The sequence below is a fragment of the Mus musculus genome, chromosome 16, assembly GCF_000001635.26.
Source record: "Mus musculus strain C57BL/6J chromosome 16, GRCm38.p6 C57BL/6J".
Taxonomy (NCBI): domain Eukaryota; kingdom Metazoa; phylum Chordata; class Mammalia; order Rodentia; family Muridae; genus Mus; species Mus musculus.
The window spans coordinates 96,109,209-96,129,588 of record NC_000082.6 but is presented as its reverse complement, the minus strand read 5'-3'; the positions used below and the strand labels follow the sequence as shown (position 1 = coordinate 96,129,588).

Sequence of the window (20,380 nt, the reverse complement as noted above, 5' to 3'; positions counted from 1 at the left end):
CTGTTAGCATTAGCCAGACCATTGGTTCTTTGAGATAATGCTGAGACCATGCATCCTTAACTGCTTAGCCAATATCAAACAGAGAATAAATTCCTGGTCCTTAGCAAAACAGTGCAGAGCTTCCTCCATCTTACATGTGAGTGTGACAGGGCAGGACAGGACAGGGGTTCCTCCATCTTACATGTGAGTGTGACAGGGCAGGACAGGGCAGGGGTTCCTCCATCTTACATGTGAGTGTGACAGGGCAGGGGTTCCTCCATCTTACATGTGAGTGTGACAGGGCAGGACAGGGCAGAGCTTCTTTCATCTGTAGTCTTGCTCAGGCCATGTCAGGTTTAACTAGAATTTGATCTCCTTGATGGAGAATCCTGTAGAAAACTGCCCAACTCTATTCCAGGACCAGAGGCCAAGACGCCCCCAGCTAACTTACCTTAGCTGCTCTTTAACTGCTTGCTTCTGCAAACCTCCCCTGCAGCTACAGAGGGAGACAACAGGATATAACTTTTGCTTCTAAAAGCCCCTTGGTCTAAATGCTCCAGGCTACACTTAAACCCTGAATACCTGAGAATAGCCGCTGGAATAGACTTTGTCATTTGAGACATTTTCTCTATGTGGCCCTGGCTATCCTGGGAAAGAAAGACTTCCAATTGGCTATAAACTGTGTCTGAGTGGTCATCTCTGGTGGGCTTCCCGGAAGGGCAAACTTTATTTTTAAGAGGGTAAAATCAGGAGATTAAAACACCAAAGGACAGGAAGTGCATTTGGTTTTAACTCCAGTGGTGTCAATGTCTTTCCCCCACTAGTTGGGGTAGGACCTCACAGTCTTAATTCAGTCTGGCATGCATGAAAAGATGGGACCACAGATGAAGGGAACGGGGTCGCGGCTCAAACGACAAAGAGTCACTGCTGCAAGCCATCTAATCCCAGGAACACAGCAGTGGGCCTTTGGGGAAACAAGGGTTTACTGGGTAGGGGGATTAAAACGTTTGTGTAAAAATCTTAAACGGTGCAAGAGATAAAGATTCGAATTCCCTGTCCTAAATACAAGTTTTATGGTAGGCAAAGACATATATGATAATTCTTACAATTGAGCAGCAGTAATACGGCTGCGGGTGGGACTCTTGTACCCAGCCCGCTATCTGCATTCTTGAGGTATACTCAATATTAACTGCCTTCCATAAACAAAAGGTGCAATCTGGAAGTCGGAGCTAGACCCGACGCCGCTGCGCGAAGGACTGGGTCTGTAAAGGGCCGATGTGATTCCTGCACACAGTTGAACACAGGACGGAGGGGTCCATGCAGTGGGGAGGGCAAGAGCCCGAGACAGCTGCAAGACCTAAAACAGACATAGTTACCTAAAAATAGGCTAGTAAAGGCGCGTAGGACAGCCTGAGTCTGCGCGACCGGCCCGCGCGCGCCTGCGCACTGCTGGCTGCGCCTGTGCCCTCCCGGGCGAATGGCAAATCACGCCTAGGCACTGCTGAACCCGAGGGGTCCGCGGGTGGACTCCGCGGGCGGGCGCCTGGGGTCCGGAGCATTGTGGGAAAGCGATGCTGAGGCCACGTGACACGCCCCCACTTATCAGCGCGCAGGCCGCACTTTTGCTGTCGGCTTCAAACAAACTACCTAGCGGGGTCGGGCGACTCCGGCCCGCCCCTCGGCCGGGGTCGCGCCCGCAGGGGTGGGGGGCCAGGGGGCGGGGCGATGCGGCGGAGTGACAGCTCGCCGTGCCTATTCGGGAGCAAGGGCTGGGGCGCTGGCGCGCGCGGTGGGCCTAGACAGCCAATGGAGGCTGGGGGCGGCCCGGCTGGCGGGGAGGCGCGGGGGGAGAGGGGGCGGGCTCCAATCCGGTTCCATCCGGTTCTCCCACCGCCCCCGCGACGGGTCGCAGCAGTTCGTGTGGTGGTGGCGGCGGCGGCTTGGCAGTGCGGCTCCTCGGTGACAGATCCGACGACGCACGCGTCTCCCACCCCGCGCCGCCACGATGCCCAAGAGGAAGGTGAGTGCGGCGGGGCCGCGGCGCCCGCAGGGTTCGGGTCTGAGGGGCTCTGGAATCTTCGCGGGGTGCGGGCGGCTGGGCGTGACGTCACGCGGCCGCATTGTTCTCCGCTGTGCTTTCTCCTGCAGGTTAGCGCGGATGGAGCCGCCAAGGCGGAGGTGAGTGCGGGCCTCGGGTGGGCCGGGCGGATCGGGGCGGGCGGTGGGGTGCCGCTCACATGCGCTGCTCACCCCGTCTTTCTCTCCGCAGCCCAAGCGCCGCTCCGCGAGGCTGTCGGCCGTAAGTACCGCGCTCGGTCCGGGCCGGGACGGGAGCGAGCGGGCCGGGCCCAGCTCGCCCGCTCAGCGCCTCACACCCCCTTCTTTTATTAATTTATCTCTTGCCAGAAGCCCGCCCCTGCCAAGGTGGACGCGAAGCCGAAAAAGGCCGCGGGAAAGGTAGGTTTCGAAAAGGTGTCCAGGCAGGCCGCTTAGTTGAGGTTGTTCTAAGTGTTGGGGAGGTTTCTGGAAGGTGGGTGGGGGCGGCATGTAGTCCGTTCGCTCATCCGCAGCGACATGGCCTTTGCAGACGACCTGAGTTCAGTTCCCAGCACCCACAGGACAGCTCAGAAACATCCGTCCCTCCAGTTCCCAGAGGATCCGTGCCCTTTTCTGATTCCCAGCAGCAGGTACACGGTGCACATACGTACATGCAAAACACAAAAACTCAAGAGCCTGTATGAGCCGAAGATGACTCACTGGTTAAGAATGCACAATGCTCTTACAGAGGGACCTGAGTCTCTTGAGTGACAGCTCCAAGGGATAAGAGGATCTGATAACCTCTTCTGGCTTCTGCAGACACAGCCCGAGCATGCACAGACGCATAAGTATGCACGTTGTTTAAAAGTAAAGTTTCCCCGCCCAGGACGTTTTATGGAGCAGAGTAAAAATGGAGGAACTGTTTTCCCCATAGTTAGTTGGCGTTTTACCTTAAATGTTTGTGTGTATTTTGCCTGTGTGTGTGGGTAGGTGCATTTTGGAGGCCAAAAGAGGACTTAGAGTTAATAGTTTGGAGCTGCCAAGTGAGTGCTGGGAATTGAACCTGGATCCTCTGGGAGAGCAGCTGAGTACTTAACTTAGCCAGGGAACCGTCTATCTCTCAAGTCATAGTTTGTGATCTTTTCAAATACAGCTTCAAGGAATGGTGGTAATGTGGACTAGACTTTCTTGGGCTAGAGCAGGGCAGCAATCCTGACATGAAGACTGCCTGAGGGTCTAAGGAGTGTCTGTATATTTCTGTCCCCCGTCTCTTCTGTATGTATAAACTTGGGCATTCGTACCTATTTCCCTCTAATGTTTTTGTTTATATTTTGAGCTGCTTATAAAGTTTAAGATAAGAGCAGTTTAGGCTTGACTTAAGTAGGTTTGCTGCAGCAATTAACCATTTTCTTCTTTTGGGCAATGAGTTGGTAAGTGTTTTGTCTTTCCTTTTGCCTGCCTTCCAGTCCCTCTTACCTAATGGGGTGACATGCATGCATCCTGACACCTGGCCACCATGCTTAAGAAACAGATTTCCTTTGGCTTTCCCAAAGAAAAACTTGGGAGAAGGGCTTCATTTTTATATTTCCGCTAAACTTTTATGCCTAGTTTCTTTAATTACCTAACTAGTAGTATACACTTGGGTCACTCTTTAGAAGTAAACATTTCAAAGGCTTAATCATACATATAGCTTACAGGTATCTTATGTATACATATTTGGGAAGGTGGGCTTTCATGTGTGGCCCTAACTAGCCTCGAACTCAAGAGAGCTTTGCTTGCCTCTTTCGAATTAGTGCTGGGATTAAAAGTGCATCATTACACAGAGCCCAGGCATTTTATGCTTTTTTGCTGGTGCAGGGATCATACCCAAGTGGGCATCTGGCAATAATGGATAAATAGCCACTCTACTATAAGGTGCTACACACAGACACACACACATTGTTACACCGTGGTTTGCTTGTTTATATTGAGACCCTTTAAGGTGTGAAATCACCAGTACCCATAGGGGGTTTGGCTTTTATTGCATTTGCTTATTGGAGTGCTCTTATGCCACAGCCTGTGCAGATCAGAACTGTTCATTCTCACTTCCATGTACATGTGGAGAACTCAGGTCTTAGGCTTGATGTTTAAGTTATGTCCTCATGAGCTGGGCAGTGGTGGCGCACGCCTTTAATCCCAGCACTCGGGAGGCAGAGGTGGATTTCTGAGTTCCAGGACAGCCAGGGCTACACAGAGAAACCCTGTCTCAAAAACCAAAAAAAAATAAAAACCCAAAAGTTATGTCCTCATGATAATATCTATGCCTTACAGATTCTTTAAGCAAATAAAAATAACTCAAAAATTGATTTTTGTAGTTATCAAGCAAGGAAGAAACTGGCAGATAGCATGACTTACAGGAAGGTGCATGAAGGCAAATAGTCTTCCATGTGTGGGTACAAGTCTTGTCAAGCCAGTGGCTGTTGTGTGGCAACTAGATTATTCATGCTTAAAAGAATTTGAGGACCGGTAGGGTTACAAGCCTTTGCATTAATCTCTCGTGTGTGGTGATGGTGCTGTGGAGAAGTGCAGCGCAGGCTTAAGGTTTAATCCCAGCTAATGACAAGATTTAGAAGTCCTCAGCATACACTGTGTCCTTGTTGGGGTGGATCTCAAATTGTCTAATATGGAGGCTGTGTGAGGTGTCAAGATATCCGAAAAGTTTATAAAATGTCTCTTCTCTTGTTTTAGGATAAAGCATCAGACAAAAAAGTGCAGATAAAAGGGAAGAGGGGAGCGAAGGGCAAACAGGCTGACGTGGCTGACCAGCAAACCACAGAGCTGCCTGCAGAAAATGGAGAGACGGAAAACCAGGTCAGAAGCGTGCGCAGGGGGGCACTGATTCTGCACCGCAGATGTTAAATTGGCTCTTTTGTGTAGCAGATTAAGTTTTTATGGGAATTTTTCTGTACAGTTCTCCATGAATAGGCAGCACAATAATGAACTGTGTTTTATTTGAACTTGTACAAATTAGTGAGAGTAAATAAGAGATTTACCTATGTCAATTTCATTGCAATAGGATGTAGAGCTCATAGAGGTTTTCCCTCGTGTCTTTGTAAGGCTGTGTGGGAACAGGTGAGCTGGTCTCTGCCTTACATTGCAATAGTCAGCTTGCTGTGGTCTCTGAGGCTGCTCTCATGCTAGGATCCTAGTTTGTATATTCTGGGTGCACAAATTATTAGTTATTCCAGTTATGGCAAAAGTAACAGTTTTGTTTTGTCTGAAAAGTAGTTGGTAGTTTAGGGCTGAGTGATAACTTGGTTTGGAAAAATAACAATGATTTCTGTGTTTTTTGTTTTCAAGACAGGGTTTCTCTATGTAGCCCCTGGCTGAGTTAGAACTTGCTCTGTAGCCCAGGCTGGCCTCAAACTCTGCCTGCCTCTGCCTCCCAAACGCTGGGATTAAAGGCATGTGCCGCCACTGCCCAGCTGATTTCTGTCTTTATGAGCTGTGAGAAAAAGACTCAAAAGTGTGGTGCTGGAGAGCTGGCTCAGGCATTAAGAGCATTGGCTGCTCTTGCAAAGGACCAGGGTTCAATTCCCAGCACCCACATGGCAGCTCACTCACAACTGTGTAACTCCCAGTTCCAGGGAATCAATACCCCTTAAACAGACATTCAAGCAAAACACCAATGCACATAAAAGTGCAGTACAAGGTTGAAACAATCTTGCTTCAGCCTTCCAGGTGGGAGCCACCATGCTTGGCAACAGCTGACTTTTGTTAAGCCTAGCATTCTTACTTCTTAACCCTTTGTTATATAGGATTGTGGTAGGCTCTCCTGCTGAACCAAGCTCACCTGGGACTGGGTGCCGAGGAACTCTAGTTACCCTGTGTGTATGGTAGCCGGCTTTACCCTCTGAGCTAGCCCTCCAGCCTGAAGAATATTACAGTGGTTTTTGGTGTGATCTTGCTGTCCTGGAACTAGCTCTGTAGCCCAGGCTAGCCTTGAACTCTCAGACAACATGTATTGTCAGATATTTGCTTCTCAGTCAGAAAAGTTTGTTTGCTATCTTTTTCTTTTTCGTGGTACCTGAGATCAAACTCGGGATTTTCTGCATACTAGATAAAGATTACAACAACTATACGTTTTTAAACATTTTTTCTAGTTCTAACTACCTGTCCAATATTAAGTGATTTGGGCTCAGACTACTGATCTAATCCTATAACAGATTGAGCTGGGCACTGTGGTGCACAACTATAGTACCAGCAGGTGGCAAATCTCAGACAGAATCAGCAGCTGAAGGCATGCTGTCTCACCATAGTAACCAAATTAGAGTTGATTCTCCTATAGGATTGCCAAAATCCTAAACCACTGCACTTGGCAGATTAAGAAAACTTTTTTCAGCTGGGTACTTGGGAGGCAGAGGCAGGAGGATCTCTGAGTTTGAGGCCAGCCTGGTCTACAGAGTGAGTTCCAGGACAGCCAGGGCTACACAGAGAAACCCTGTCTCGAGAAAAAAAAAAAAAAAAAAACGAAAAAGAGAATGGGGTGGGGAGGGAGGAAAGAAGAGAAAAGAAAACTTGCTTCAACTGATCAACATTGTGTGTACTGTAAACTGGCAGATGACCAAAAAGAAGCACAGGCATTTTGAAATGAGTGACAATAAGGCTGGACTGTACTAGGCTTGAAATGAGGCAGTCTGAGTGGCCAAGGCCTCACACTGCTCTCTGTGTGCGCAGTTGCCACCTTGATTGCAGGTGGTACAAGAGTGGGTATGTTGGCAAGTACAGAATCTGAATAAAGCAACCATACTAAGAAATAGGATGGCAGGGTGGGCGTGGTGGCACACGCCTTTAATCCTAGCACTCGGGAGGCAGAGGCAGGTGGGTTTCTGAGTTCGAGGACAGCCAGGGCTATACAGAGAAACCCTGTCTCGAAAAACCAAAAAAAAAAAAAAGAAAGAAAGAAAGAAAGAGAAACAGGATGGCTAAGCATGGTGGCACACACTTTAATCCCTGCACTCTCCATATAGAGGAAGGTACATCTTTGAATTTGGGGCCATCCTGGTCTACATAGTGATTTCCAAGACCCTGTCTCAGAAGGAAGGAGGGGTGGGAATATAGAAGCGCACCATTCTGTAACAGTGTACTTGATGTTTGCTTTTTCTATGGTTTGCAGAGTCCAGCCTCTGAAGAAGAGAAAGAAGCTAAGTCCGACTAAGCATCCATCACGTCTGTCAGTGGTCCCGCCTCCCTTCTTGTACAATCCAGAGGAATATTTTTATCAACTATTTTGTAAATGCGAGTTTTTTAGTAGCTCTAGAAACATTTTTAAAAGGTGAGGGGATCCCACCTCATCCCATTTTTTAAGTGTAAATGGTTTTTTTAAGAGGTTAAATCATTTGCTGGTTGTTTATTTTTTGGTACAACCAGAAAATAGCAGGATACTGAATCAGGAGAGGCTGTGACTGTCTCGGGGGTCACCATAACATTCCGTAGATGGGGCTAGTTTTATATCCTATAATACAAAGTATACTAAATGGCAATTTGGCGTCTCAGTCGTGCATTCGTGTCTGAAATATTTTCAGTTCTATCTGGTCCCGTGTTTCTAGTAGAACCATTTTGTAAGAAAGCCAGTCCTTGGCCCTTGCCCTGTCAGAACTGTGATGTCTGTGGTCATGGCAGTCCATTTTCCTAACAGTTGTGATAATGTGCTGTGAAAGATGGAAGTCCTGAGTCTGTTCTGTGTGTGGCGTAACATTGTGAATTGGTGGGACTGAGGATTACAGGCATTTGGTTGTTGTGAGAGGTCTTGGGGGAACTTGCCGAGTCACTGGAACAAGTTCAAAGAAAAACAATACGTAGCTCTTCATTTGTGTACATGAACACAATGTGACTTCAGAGTTTGGGTACGTGAACACAGTATATGGCTCTTTTTGGGTACATGTAATAAAAATTGGAATGTCTGTACTCTGCTCCTCGACCAATAAAATCTGTTGTGAAAGAGTATTTGGAAATGCCTGATTAATTTTCTGATAAACTCTGGTTTTTTGAGTTATGCTTTTTTCTTTCTGTGTGGCCCTCACTGTTGCTCTATAGACCAGTCTGGACTTAACTCTAGGATCCTCCTGACTCTGTCTTGGATGCTGGAATTAAAAGCACATGCTGTTGGCAGAAGAACAGCTCAGAGGTTAAGAGCACTGGCTGCTCTTCCAGAGGCCTTGAGTTCAATTCCCAGCTGCTACATGGTGACTCATGTGTGGTGCGATCTGGTGGCCTCCTCTGACATGCAGGTGTACATACAGATAGAGCACATAAATATAATTGTCATGCATTGTGTCTCTGGTTTTTTGAGAGGTTTACATTGTGATAATGACTCTTGGAGTTGACTAAGCACTTGGGTTTACAACTGTGCACTGCGTCTGGCTTCTACTTCCATGTGTGTTGTTGGTGACTTGCACTGCAAGAACCTGGGACTTGGTAAAGTTATCTATAAGCTGGGTCTTTGCACCAGTGCAAGCCCTTACTTGACAGATGGAGACACTCATGAAACAAGCTTGCTTTGTAGCCATGAGTGACGTTGAATTGATTTTCTTGCCTTACATGCTGAGGTCATAGGTATGTACCACCAGGCCTGGCTAATGTTCTGGGTCATTGTGCATCCTAGGGGAAATGTTAGATTCATGTCCCTGGGAAGAACTTGGTGTTTTCCCAGTATTTGTAGTCCTTGGAGTCTATCCCCCAACACCACCAAATGAATGGGGAAAAGTTCCCTAACCAATTCCAATTGCACAGACTTGAAGTCCTGGCTACCATGGGGGTTGAGACTTTCAGTTTGTAGATTGGCTGATGAGGGAATTTGGGAATCTGAACCTCACCTCCCACTTGAGCTGTCCTGGAACTCACTGTGTAACCCATGCTGGCCTCATTGACCAGCCTGTGTCTCTCAGGTGCTAAGATTAAAGATTTATACCATCTTGCCCTTGAAGCCATTTATTTTGGGGGGAGGAGGGGTTAGTCTGAGACAGGTTGTAGCCCTGGCTATCCTGGAACTTAACTAGATCAGGCTGGCCTCCCAGAGATCTGCCTTCCCCTGCCTTTCCTGGAAGCTTTTTAAAATGTTGCCCTTTAGGGCTGGAGAGATGGCTCAAGCAATGCCCTGTTTGGCACTTGTTACTCTTGGAGAGCATTCTGTTTGGTTTAGGGGATGATTTACGTCCTCTGAGCTGCACAGGCACTAGTACACATGACATACAGGCAAAATTTTAAATAGCTCTTAGAGAAAAGTATGGCCATGTCGCAAAGCAGTACAGCATAAGGAAGTCCTGTGTGTACCAGTCAGTTCCAGCAGCCATGAGAACCACCAAACCTGTCAGGTGTGGTGTGTACATTTATCCCAGCACCCAGGGGGTCTGCGGATGAGGCTAGCCTAGTTACAGTGAGTCATGGACACGTGTGTGTGCTTGTGATTAAGTATCTGTGGAGGCAAAAATGAGGAACACATTTTTAAATTGTAAAAAACATTTACCCTTGGAGTGAATATTTTGTCAATGTTAAATACAGTGTCAATTTAGCAAGCCTCTATCATTGTTGTTTTTTAATTGCTCTAAATCAGGTGTGGTGGCATAAACTTGTGGTCCCAGCACTTGGATAAGTTCAAGGCCAGCCTGGGCTACATGACATCCTACTGTATAAAGAGAAACTGCAAACTAAACAAGGCGTGTAGTATAGAAGAATCTATGCTTAGCATCACATACCACCTTCCATGTGTGGTTCCAAAGAAGTCGCTGTTGAGAAAGAGTGAGTGTTGGTGATGCTGAGGGTCTGGAGATGTAGGTGTGAGGAACGACAGGCAAGAGCACTGACAGGTGGGGTATGTCCCTTCTCCGTCCCCTACACGAAACTGCAACTGAGTGTGGCCCACTGGGAAGGGACATGAAGGAGTCAGGACTTCACAGAAATGGGTTGTGGGGTAGCGATGCTTAAGGGGCAGTGTTGTAGCTTGTGTTGGCTGATAAGTGACAAGCTGGGGACTCTAGGTCTCTGGTGGCTTTTCCCTTGATACATATGTCTTGTCAAGAGTCTTTGAAATAGAACGATTGCTTTAGCAACATGAGTGGAACATTGGAGTGGACAGCTCTTTTTTGTTTGTTTTTGAGTGGACAGCTCTTGTTCCCGACACTGACTATCTTGTCTGAAGACAGCTGCTGTTAGGTCCTTGTGATTGAGATTGAATGAGGTTGGCCCCCATATGCTCATATGTTTGAATGCTTCCCCAGTTGAAGGAATTGTTTGCGATGGACTCGGATGGCCTTGGAGGAGGCAAGTCCCTGGGGACAAACTTTGAAAAGCCCAGGCAGTTGTTCCCAGTCAGCTCCTCTTGCAGAAGACCCGAGTTCAGCTCCCAGCACCACTGTAGTGGCCAAAACCATGTGTAACTCCAGCTCCAGGGGGTCGGAAACTTCTTTTGGACTCTAGGTACCAGGCACATACATAGTACACACATGCACACGTGAAGGTGAAATCCTAAAACAATTTCTAAATGTACAAGCTTGTTGGCACCCTTGGCTCCAGTGGAGGTTTCTCTAAAAGAATGTGCTTACAGCCTTAATTGCTCTGTGTGGCTTTTCACTCTCTCCTCTACCTTTTCCTTATCTGACAGCAATGCGAACTACAAAATAAGCTCAGTAAACTGAATTGAATGGATCTTTATGACATAGTGGCCTCAGTAGCTACTGAGGTAAGCCCTACTTGGGTGAAGGAGTCCTGCCATCCCATGGCTAGGTCTTAGTATCTTAGTCATCATCAAAAACAAGCAGCTTACAAAGAAAATACACCATGGCTAGAGTCTTTGATATACAAGGTGTGAGTAAAAGCCAACAGCTTTGAAAACAGTCACTACTCAGGCATCTTTCTATCTAAAAATGTTTAGAACATCAGTGCTCCTGCAAATGGCCTGGGTTCAGTTCCCAGCGCCTGCTGAGGAAACCATCTGTAACCTCGGTTCCAAGGATCGCAAGCTTGTTGCACATACTTGGAGCACTGCACACATGCAGGCAGCACAGTGATAAGTGAAAAATGTAAACTAAAAAGAAAAATGTAAATTCCAGGAGTCCCAGGAACATTGGAAAGTTGGTTGTAATATTCTCTGAAATCAAAAACAGGTATCACCTCTCACCACTGTGACAAAAAGCCTGGCAGCAGGGACCTACAGGCGCAAGAACTTACAGGTACAGGGACTTACAGGCACAGGGACTTAGAGGCTTAGGGACTTACAGGCACAGGGACTTAGAGGCTTAGGGACTTACAGGCACAGGAACTTTGAGGTGCAAGGACTTAAAGACACAGGGACTTACAGCCATAGGGACTTCCTCCAGCTCACAGCCAGAGGGAGGGTTAGTCAGTCCATCATGAGGAGGGGGGCATGGCAACTGGAAGGACAGGACCTGGGAGTGCAGCTCGTTGGCTGCATGATCAGAAGCAAGAGAGTTTGTGTTGAAAATAAGGCTATAGCCCTCACAAATCTTCCCCATCTCCAGCTAATGCCCCAAACCTCCTCAAATGGCCTGCCTTACCAGCTCAGGACCTACTGTTCAAATGCATAAGCCTATGGGAACATTTCAGATTCAAGGTTTAACACTAATAAAGATCTTATTTTATGTGTGTGAGTGGTTTTGCCTGCATGTCTGTCTGTACCACAAGTGTACCTGGTGTCCTTGGAGGTCAGAAGAGGGCACCAGATCCCTAGAACTAGAGTTAACACAACCTTAAGGTTGTGAGCCTCCATGTGAGTGTTAGGAATCCAACCCAGATCCTCTGTAAACCCTGAGTTTGATTCAGAGCACCAGATGACTCACAACCGCCTATAACTCCCGCTCCAGGGCATCTGGTGCCTCTGGTGGTGTACTGATGTGCACATGCCTCCACACAGACAAATAACCGATGAAAGACCTATCTGTGCATTGGTACGTGTACCTGCATGCACATAGAGAAGAAGAGGATGTCATATGTCCTCTGTCATTTCCAGCTATTTCGTTGTGATAAGACTGTGTTTTGGGGCTGGAGAGATGGCTCAGCGGTTAAGAGTACTGACTACTCTTCCAGAGGTCCTGAGTTCAATTCCCAGCAACCACATGGTGGCTCACAAACATATGTAATGGGGATCCGATGCCCTCTTCTGGTATGTATGAAGACAGCAACAGTGTATGCATATACATAAACAAATAAATCTTTAAAAAAAAAGACTTTTCTTGGCTGGAATGGAAACCAGCAAGCTGCAGTGATTCTCTCCAGCCTGTGCTCACATCAGAGCGGGGGCTACAGGTGCGTGCAGCACATCTGACTTGTCTTATGTGGGTCCTGGGGTCCAAATTCCAGTCCCTGAGGTTGAGCAGCAGCCTCTGAGCCAGCATCCTGCCTGACACATTCCAAATGGTCCTTTAAAGTAAAAGGGGGTTGTGAAATCTCCCTTATCACAGATAGAGAAGAACAATGTATGATACAGACTTGGTCCAAACAAGCTGCATTTATAATTAAGGTGACACTTTAGAGTCTTGTGGAGGAATAGTGAGCTGGGTCACTGGGTGAAGGAACTCACTCCAAACCTAATGGCCTGCTATTTGGTTCCCAAAACCCATGTTGTAGGATGAGAAAAACCAACCCCTGCAAGCTTTCCTCCGTCCTCCACAGGTACTGTTTTACATCGACACACATGCACCCCAAATAAAGAATATCATAGTATGATGTTCTCTAAAACTTTCTGCACAAAAGGCCTACCTTAGTGTTTCATGCCTGTAATGCCCGTGCTCTGTGATTTGGAAGCTGAGGCAGGAGAATCAAAAATTCAAAGTCATGGAGCTGGAGAGATGGCTCAGTGATTAAGAGCACTGGCTGCCCTTCCAGAGGTCCCGGATTCACTCACCAGCATCCATGTGCTGTCTCACAACAACCTGTAACTGAAGTTTCATGGGATCTGTTGCTCTTTTCTGTCATGCAGACATACACAAGACCAAAACAAAAAGGGAAAAAAACCAAACAAAACATATACATAAAATAACTTTTTTTAAAAAAATCAAAGCCATAATTCCAGAATGCAGGAGGCAAAGACAAGGTCTCCAGGACTATGGCAGACCAGAGCAGCTAGGGTTACATAGAGACTGTCTCAAAATAAAACAGAAACCCTCAAGGCCAGCCTAAGCTACTAGAATATATGAGGCTCTGTGTTAGCCTTCCCACCCCTCCAGCAACACTGCTCAATGTGGCAAGTGACATGAAGCAATGCATTCTGGCCACAGCAGCAATTGGCTTGGGAAACTGCTCGATCCTAATAATGTGCACTTTTGCAGGTAAGAGGTCATGTGTCTACGACTTTTTGTAACTTAGTCTCTGATTGTCTGAGTCTAGGCCTCTTCTTTTCCTTCTTTGAGTCAAAGCGCCACGATCCTGGCCGGGTGTGGTGGCGCACACCTTTAATCCTAGCACTTGGGAGGCAGAGGCAGGCGGATTTCTGAGTTCGAGGCCAGCCTGATGTCCAACTCCCTAAGTAGCTGAGGCTAACCTTGAACTCTTACTGCTTCCACATCTGGAGTGCTGTGATTACTGTCAGCTGGTGTGTGTCACCATGCTTGATTAAAAAAAAAGATTTATTTATTTTTATTTAAATGAGTACACGGTGGCTGTCTTCAGACACACCGGAAGAGGACATCAGATCCCATTACAGATGGTTGTAAGCCACTATGTGGTAGCTAGGAATTGAACTCAGGACCTCTGGAAGAGCAGTCAGTGCTCTTGACTGCTGAGCCATCTCTCCAGCCCCCATGCTTGATTTTTATGGTGCCAGGGAATACCAGGACATCTACTTTGCTAGGCAAGCATCTTACCTACTGAATTATGTCCTGACATTTTTTTTTTAACTCCCTATGTAGCCAAGGCTGTCTTTGAACTCTTGATTCTCCTGAGTCAACCTCCTCAAATCTGGGCTTCTAGATGTGTACACCAGTAAGCCTGGCTGGAGCATGCTTTGTGGAGGTGAGACCCCGTGTGCTCTGGTTTACGTTAAAGGCTGTCTGTGGCTGCCGAAACAAACCATCACAACTGTGCTCAGCTCTGTGCACAGCTCAGATTAATTCATCTCAGCTCTGTTTGATCCCAACTGCCTACGCCACCGGATTCAGAATCATCTGGGAAACAGACTGTCTGCTGATTTTGCTTTGCTTTGTTTTGAGGTAGGGTCTTTATCTAGTCCTGGCTGTGCTGGGACTCACTAGGTTTACCAGGCTGCCCGGCCACAAACTCACGGAGATCCTCCTGCCTCTGCCTTCTGGTATTAAAGTCTGTCGTGCACCACCAACACCCCGCCATTGGAGTTTCGAGATGTGTGTTTTATTTGTTTTGGCTTAGATGTATTTATTTTATTGTATATGTGTGAGTATTTTGCCTGCGTACTGTACTTACATGCCTGTTATCTACAGAGGCTAGAACAGAATGTCAGATACCTGCAGCTTGTGCCTTCCACTCATCATGGACCATAACTTGAAACCATGGACCAAGGGCTGGAGGGGATGGCTCGGCGGTTAAGAGCACTGGCTGTTCTTCCAGAGGTCTGAGTTTAATTCCCAGCTCCCACATGGTGGTTCATAAGGGATCTGATGCCCTCTTCTGGCGAGCAGATGTTCATGTAGCAGAGTAAATAAAATAAAATAAAACATGAACAAAATGAACCACTGCCCTTCCTCTTTTTTTTTTTCTTTTCTTGCCCTTCCTCTTGTAGCTTGCTTTTATTAGGTATTTTGTGACACCAACAAGCTAAGTAACTAATACAAAAAAATAGTACCAGAAGTAGGGCTGTCACTGTGATAAACCCGACTCATATGGTTCATAGACTTATGGAACTAGATCATGGAAAAGTTTGAAGCTGCAGGTCAGAGAAGCTGTGGATGCTGTAATTAGGGCTTAAAGAGATATTCTGGTAGGAGTTCAGAAGTCCAGAGTGCTGAGAGAGACATGGAGCCCCAGGTTCCCAAGGTTCAGACAGGCTTGGAAATCCGACTACGGGCACTCGTGTTACAGTTTGGAAAAGACTCTGCTGCTGCCTTCTGCCCATCTCCTGAAAAGCTTGAGTGGAGCTGAATTCCAAAGTGATAAACCAGCATTCAGGCTGCCTTGTGGCCACCGCTTCCTACTCTTCCCCGGGGCTACAACAAGAGAGCAACAGACAGCAGAAAAACACAAGAAATGTAGGCTTGATGAGGAAAGGATTCTGAGCACATTTAAAGTTGAGGATAAGGTGGGTGCTACAGATGCAGTGCAGTTGTTAAAGTGGTTCTCTGGATCTCACACACACATGCCACAGATACACACACACATACCACAGACACACACACATACCACAGACACACACACACACCACAGACACACACACACACATACCACAGACACACACACATACCACAGACATACACACATACCACAGACACACACACACACCACAGACACACACACACACCACAGACACACACACATACCACAGACACACACACATACTACAGACATATACACACACACAAACACACAGGAGTTATCTTCCAGTTCAGGAGATCCATTATCCAAAATAGCTCTCTTACTATACTATAAATATAAATTATAAATTATCATGCACTTGCTGATTAAGCTTACTGAGAAACTGGGCTTATATACCCCCATTTCAGACCCAAATTTTTTTCCAAGTGTCTTCCGGGGTCTGTTGTCCAGGAGTGAGAGGAAAACGGTAAAACTGCTGAAGAAATTTTAAAATAGCGCTGTGTCCTTGAGAACATCGAAGGAGCCTTTCCAACAGAGGCTGCTGTTTGTTGACTGGTGGCATAAAGAGCCTGCAGTGAGAGAGCAGCCAGAGCGCCTCCCCAGGATCTAAATGCTGAAAGCCCACACCTGATATTTCCCTCTCGCTCTCAGTGGCCGCTGCAGCAGTCACGTGTGCTGGTGCTGTGGATGCTGGATGAAGCTTTGTTGTTTTTCTTATGCTCACCACGTGCTGCAAAAACAAACAAACAAACAAACAAACCCAAAAAATTACTCAAAACCAAAGACCTGGCTAGGCGGTGGTAGCATCTGCCTTTAATCCCAGCAGAGGATTAAAGGGAAGCAAAGACAGAGGGGATCTCTGAGTTTGAGACCTGCATGGTCTACAGATTGAGCTCTAGGACAGCCAGGGCTACAAAGAGAGACCCTGTCTCAAAAAAACAAAACAAAACAAAAAAGTAAACCAAACCAAACCAAAACCACAGACTCATTCTCCAGACCATAGAGAACAGGAGTCACGGGGCCACAACGAAGAACTAGCAGATCCACACTCCCTCCCGTGTGTTTATAGTTCTCCCAAGTTGCTTGCATCCCTTGGCTTGTGGACTCCTTCTAAGTCTTCACTGCCAGACCTGTCTCACTTTAAAGACTCAGGTCCACATAGACCTTGCAAGAACATCTCTCTATTCCAAAGCACTGAGTTTAATCATATCTGCACTTTTGCCATTTGTAGAGACATGTTCAGAGGCTGAAGGGTTAGGACACAGGGCATCTCATAGCGGTGAGAAGCCAACAGGACGGCACAGCAGACCAGTGGGGGGTGCTGTGGCACTGAGGGGGTTGCCTCCATGCAGGGCTGGTGGGCTCACCTTCAGGGACTGGTTCCCTCTCAGGACTTAGTTCCTCTCAGCTTCTTAGACTTTCACTGCAGAGCAGGGTGGTGTGAAGGAGGTTTGTGTGGAAGTGCTCAAATCATAAATTCCAGTTCTGCCCAATTCAGTTCACAGCCCAGCTTTGGGCAGAGCTGCTCTTTTAAAAAAAAAAAAAAAGATTTATTTATTTATTATATGTAAGTACACTGTAGCTGACTTCAGACACATGAGAAGAGGGCATCAGATCTCATTACGGGTGGTTGTGAGCCATCATGTAGTTGCTGGGATTTGAACTCAGGACCTCTGGAAGAGCAGTCAGTGCTCTTAACCACTGAGCCATCTCTCCAGCCCCATAAATAAACTTTTTAAAAATGAAAGAAAGAAGCTTTAACAGGAAGAGAGGTATGAGGGCTGGGCCTGGTGGCACAAGCCTGTCACCCCAGCTACCTGGGGGGCTGAGGCTCACAGGCTCAGTTCTGCCTGGGGTTAGGAAGAGAGATCAAGAGCATCCTGGACAATTTATCTGGAACTTGTCTCCAAATAAAGATTAAAATATGAGATGGGGCCATATGGTGTTTGCCTACGAAGTCCCAGATTCAGTCTTCATTGTCACAGGATGGCTACACACACACACACACACACACACACACACACACACACACACCCCTAAGATTAATCAAACAGTAACCAGGCTAGTGGCAATACACCTTTAATCCCAGCATTCGGGAGGCAGAGGCAGGAAGATCTCTGTAAATTCAAGACCATCCTCGTCTACGTAGTGAGTTTCAGGACAGCTAGAGCTACATATGAGACCTTGTCTCTCACAAACAAACAAACAAACAAACAAACAAACATTGTTCAAACAGACCTTAGAGTTTAACCACACACCTATGGTCTTGGGGACTGACAGTGTGTGAGCATTAGGGACCCTCTCTTCCCACCGAGCCTGTAGGTGGTACCCATTCCTGGGTCTTTCTGCTACCATGGATGCCTTGGTTTTGCTCAGTGTGAGCTGTATTTTGAAATGGCTTTCTTGAAGCTTCCTGATACCTTATTAATCTACTCTGATGCCTCTCACTGAATTTCTCCCATTTATAGTTAATAACCAGGGTGTAAATGTTCTCAATCAGATACAATCTTGGTATCTTATGCCTGTAATCCCACACTGTCTTAGGGCTTTACTGCTGTGAACAGACATCATAACCAAAGCAACTCTTATAAGGACAACATTTTTTTTTTTTTTAAATATTTATTTATTTATTATATGTAAGTACACTGTAGTTGTTTTCAGATACACCAGAAGAGGGAGTCAGATCTCATTACGGGTGGTTGTGAGCCACCATGTGGTTGCTGGGATTTGAACTTCGGACCTTCGGAAGAGCAGTCGGGTGCTCTTACCCACTGAGCCATCTCACCAGCCCCTAAGGACAACATTTAATTGGGGCTGGCTTATAGGTTCAGAGGTTCAGTCCATCATCATCAAGGCAGGAACATGACAGCATCTAGGTAGGCATGGTGCAGGGAGAGCAGAGAGTTCTACATCTTCATCTGAAGGCTGCTAGCAGAATGCTGGCTTCCAGGCAGCTAGGATGAGAGTCTTAAAGCCCACACCCACAATGACACACCTACTCCAATAGGGCCACACCTGGTAATAGTGCCACTCCCTGGGTCAAGCATATACAAACCATAACACCTACCATTTAGGGGGGTCAGGAAGGAGGACTACCATGAGTTTGAGGCCAGTCTGGGCTACGGATGGTGCTCCTGTATGATGCAGGGTCCTTCAGTGTGTTCCTTAATCTGCCTCTTGAGCAAGAGTAGTAGTAGCATGGTCACATCTTACATAAGAAGCTGCTCCTGGCACAGATTAGTGACCAACTACAAAGCTACACACCTAGACTGTGAACTGGGTTTAATCTGCGTATATTTTTAAAGTTTCATTCTTCTCCTCGGAGCTCAAGAACAATTTTACTGGCGTTTAAAAGAAAAAACCCAGGGCAAGTGGTTGTAAATTCTGGCAGCTGCTCACAAGAGGAACAAGACTGGGGTGGGGTGGTGGTAAGGCAGGCATACCATGGAGGACAGCCACATGGCAGGGTGGAGCAGAGGTGGGGGAAGTTTAGAGAAATAGTGAAGCCAATTTCATTAATGAAAACATGTTAGAAGGGAAGTATGCCTTTCCGAATAATTCAGAAAAACAGACAGACTCACAAAGCAGTATGGCCTTTGTGATGGTTTGTGTATGCTTGGCCTAGGGAATGGCACTATTTGGAGGTGTGGCCCTGTTGGAGTAGTTGTATCACTGTGAGTGTGGGCTTTAAGACCCTCATTCTAGCCAGGCATGGTGGCGCACTCCTTTAATCCCAGCACTTGGGAGGCAGAGGCAGGCGGATTTCTGAGTTCAAAGACAGCCTGAGTTCCAGGACAGCCAGGGCTACAGAGAAACCCTGTCTCGAAAAACAACAACAACAACAACAAAAAAAAAAAAACCAAAACAAAACAAAAAAGACCCTCATTCTAGCTGCCTTGGAGCCAGTATTTTGCTAGCAGACTTCAGATGAAGATGTAGAACTCTCAGCTTCTCCTGCACCATGCCTGCCTGGATGCCATCATGTTCCCACCTCAATGATAATGGACTGAACCTCTGAACCTGTAGAATACCCATGAACCCACCAGCTAGAGTCTACAATTTGTGTTTTATTATTTTGAGAGAGCCTCTCACTATACTGCCCTGGCTGACATACAACTCACTAGGTAGACCAGGCTGGCCTTGAACTCATGGAGATCTGCCTGCCTCCCTGCCTGCCTCTCCAGTTCAGGGATTAAAGGTTGCCACAAGAGCTGGCACTATGATGTGTGCTTTTGACGGTTCTTGCTTGTCCAGCTGTTTTTACATCTCCTCCATCGCCAGCCTTGCCTTGCTCTCGTATTTCAAAGCATCAGTACACTTACTTCCCCTACAACTTTGGCTCACATATTACTAACTGAAAGTTCAATATTTATGTTCTCTCTCCTGGGGGGTAAAATTTGCATCTAGTGAAACGTTCTAATCCTAGACTTCCTGTTTGCCATTGCACCTGCTCACTTGCTGCCTCCCTTGGGTCACAATGCACACACCTTGCCCATCCCTTCTCTAAGGTTTCATTTAGCCACCATAATCAGTAGCTTCTTGTTGTTGTTGTTGTTTTGAGGTGGAGTTTCTCTGTGTAACAACCCTGCCCATCCTGGAGCTCAGTCTATAGACCAGGCTGGCCTTGAAGTCACAGAGATCCACCTGCCTCTGCCTTCCATGATAAGCCAGGGACTGTACCTCTGAGTCATCCCCTCACCCCAGTGATTGATCTTGCCTTTTCATAACTTGAAGACTGTCTTAGTTAGGGTTTACTGTTGTGAACAGAAACCATGATCAAAGCAACTCTTTTTGTTTGTTTGTTTGTTTGTTTGTTTGTTTTTGATTCTTCAGCTGACAGCAAGAGGATTTATCATACACGAGTTACACTTGGCCACAAGAGAGAACAGAACTCGTCCAGAGTGCCAAAGGTCCGGGGCAGAGGGCCAGCGGGACTGTTTTGGTTGTAAGAAAGGCAGTCATTCCCCCAGGTGATGTTGGCGAGATGACATTCCAGGTCCACTGAGACTTATTATCCACATCAGCATACAGTCCAACAGCTTGTTTCGGTGTCCTGGCCTTCAGCATCCCTCACTTCTGCTCCTGTAGG

The 20,380-nt window shown here is 46.8% G+C and overlaps 1 protein-coding gene across 1 annotated transcript; it reads left to right on the top strand.

Moving 5' to 3' along the window:
• Window positions 1-1,863: 1,863 nt before the first annotated feature.
• Hmgn1 (high mobility group nucleosomal binding domain 1) lies at window positions 1,864-8,001 on the top strand. Its single transcript, NM_008251.3, has 6 exons — window positions 1,864-1,999; window positions 2,128-2,157; window positions 2,249-2,278; window positions 2,386-2,436; window positions 4,744-4,866; window positions 7,172-8,001. Exons 1-6 carry the CDS (start codon window positions 1,985-1,987, stop codon window positions 7,211-7,213), a joined length of 291 nt encoding a protein of 96 aa, NP_032277.3. The 5' UTR covers window positions 1,864-1,984; the 3' UTR covers window positions 7,214-8,001.
• The last annotated feature ends 12,379 nt before the right edge of the window (window positions 8,002-20,380 follow it).

Excerpts from the sequence above, each read along its gene's own strand:
- Hmgn1 (NM_008251.3), top strand. Across the intron at positions 2,158-2,248 it reads ATGGAGCCGCCAAGGCGGAG|CCCAAGCGCCGCTCCGCGAG; the intron begins GTGAGTGCGGGC and ends TTCTCTCCGCAG. Across the intron at positions 4,867-7,171 it reads ATGGAGAGACGGAAAACCAG|AGTCCAGCCTCTGAAGAAGA; the intron begins GTCAGAAGCGTG and ends TATGGTTTGCAG.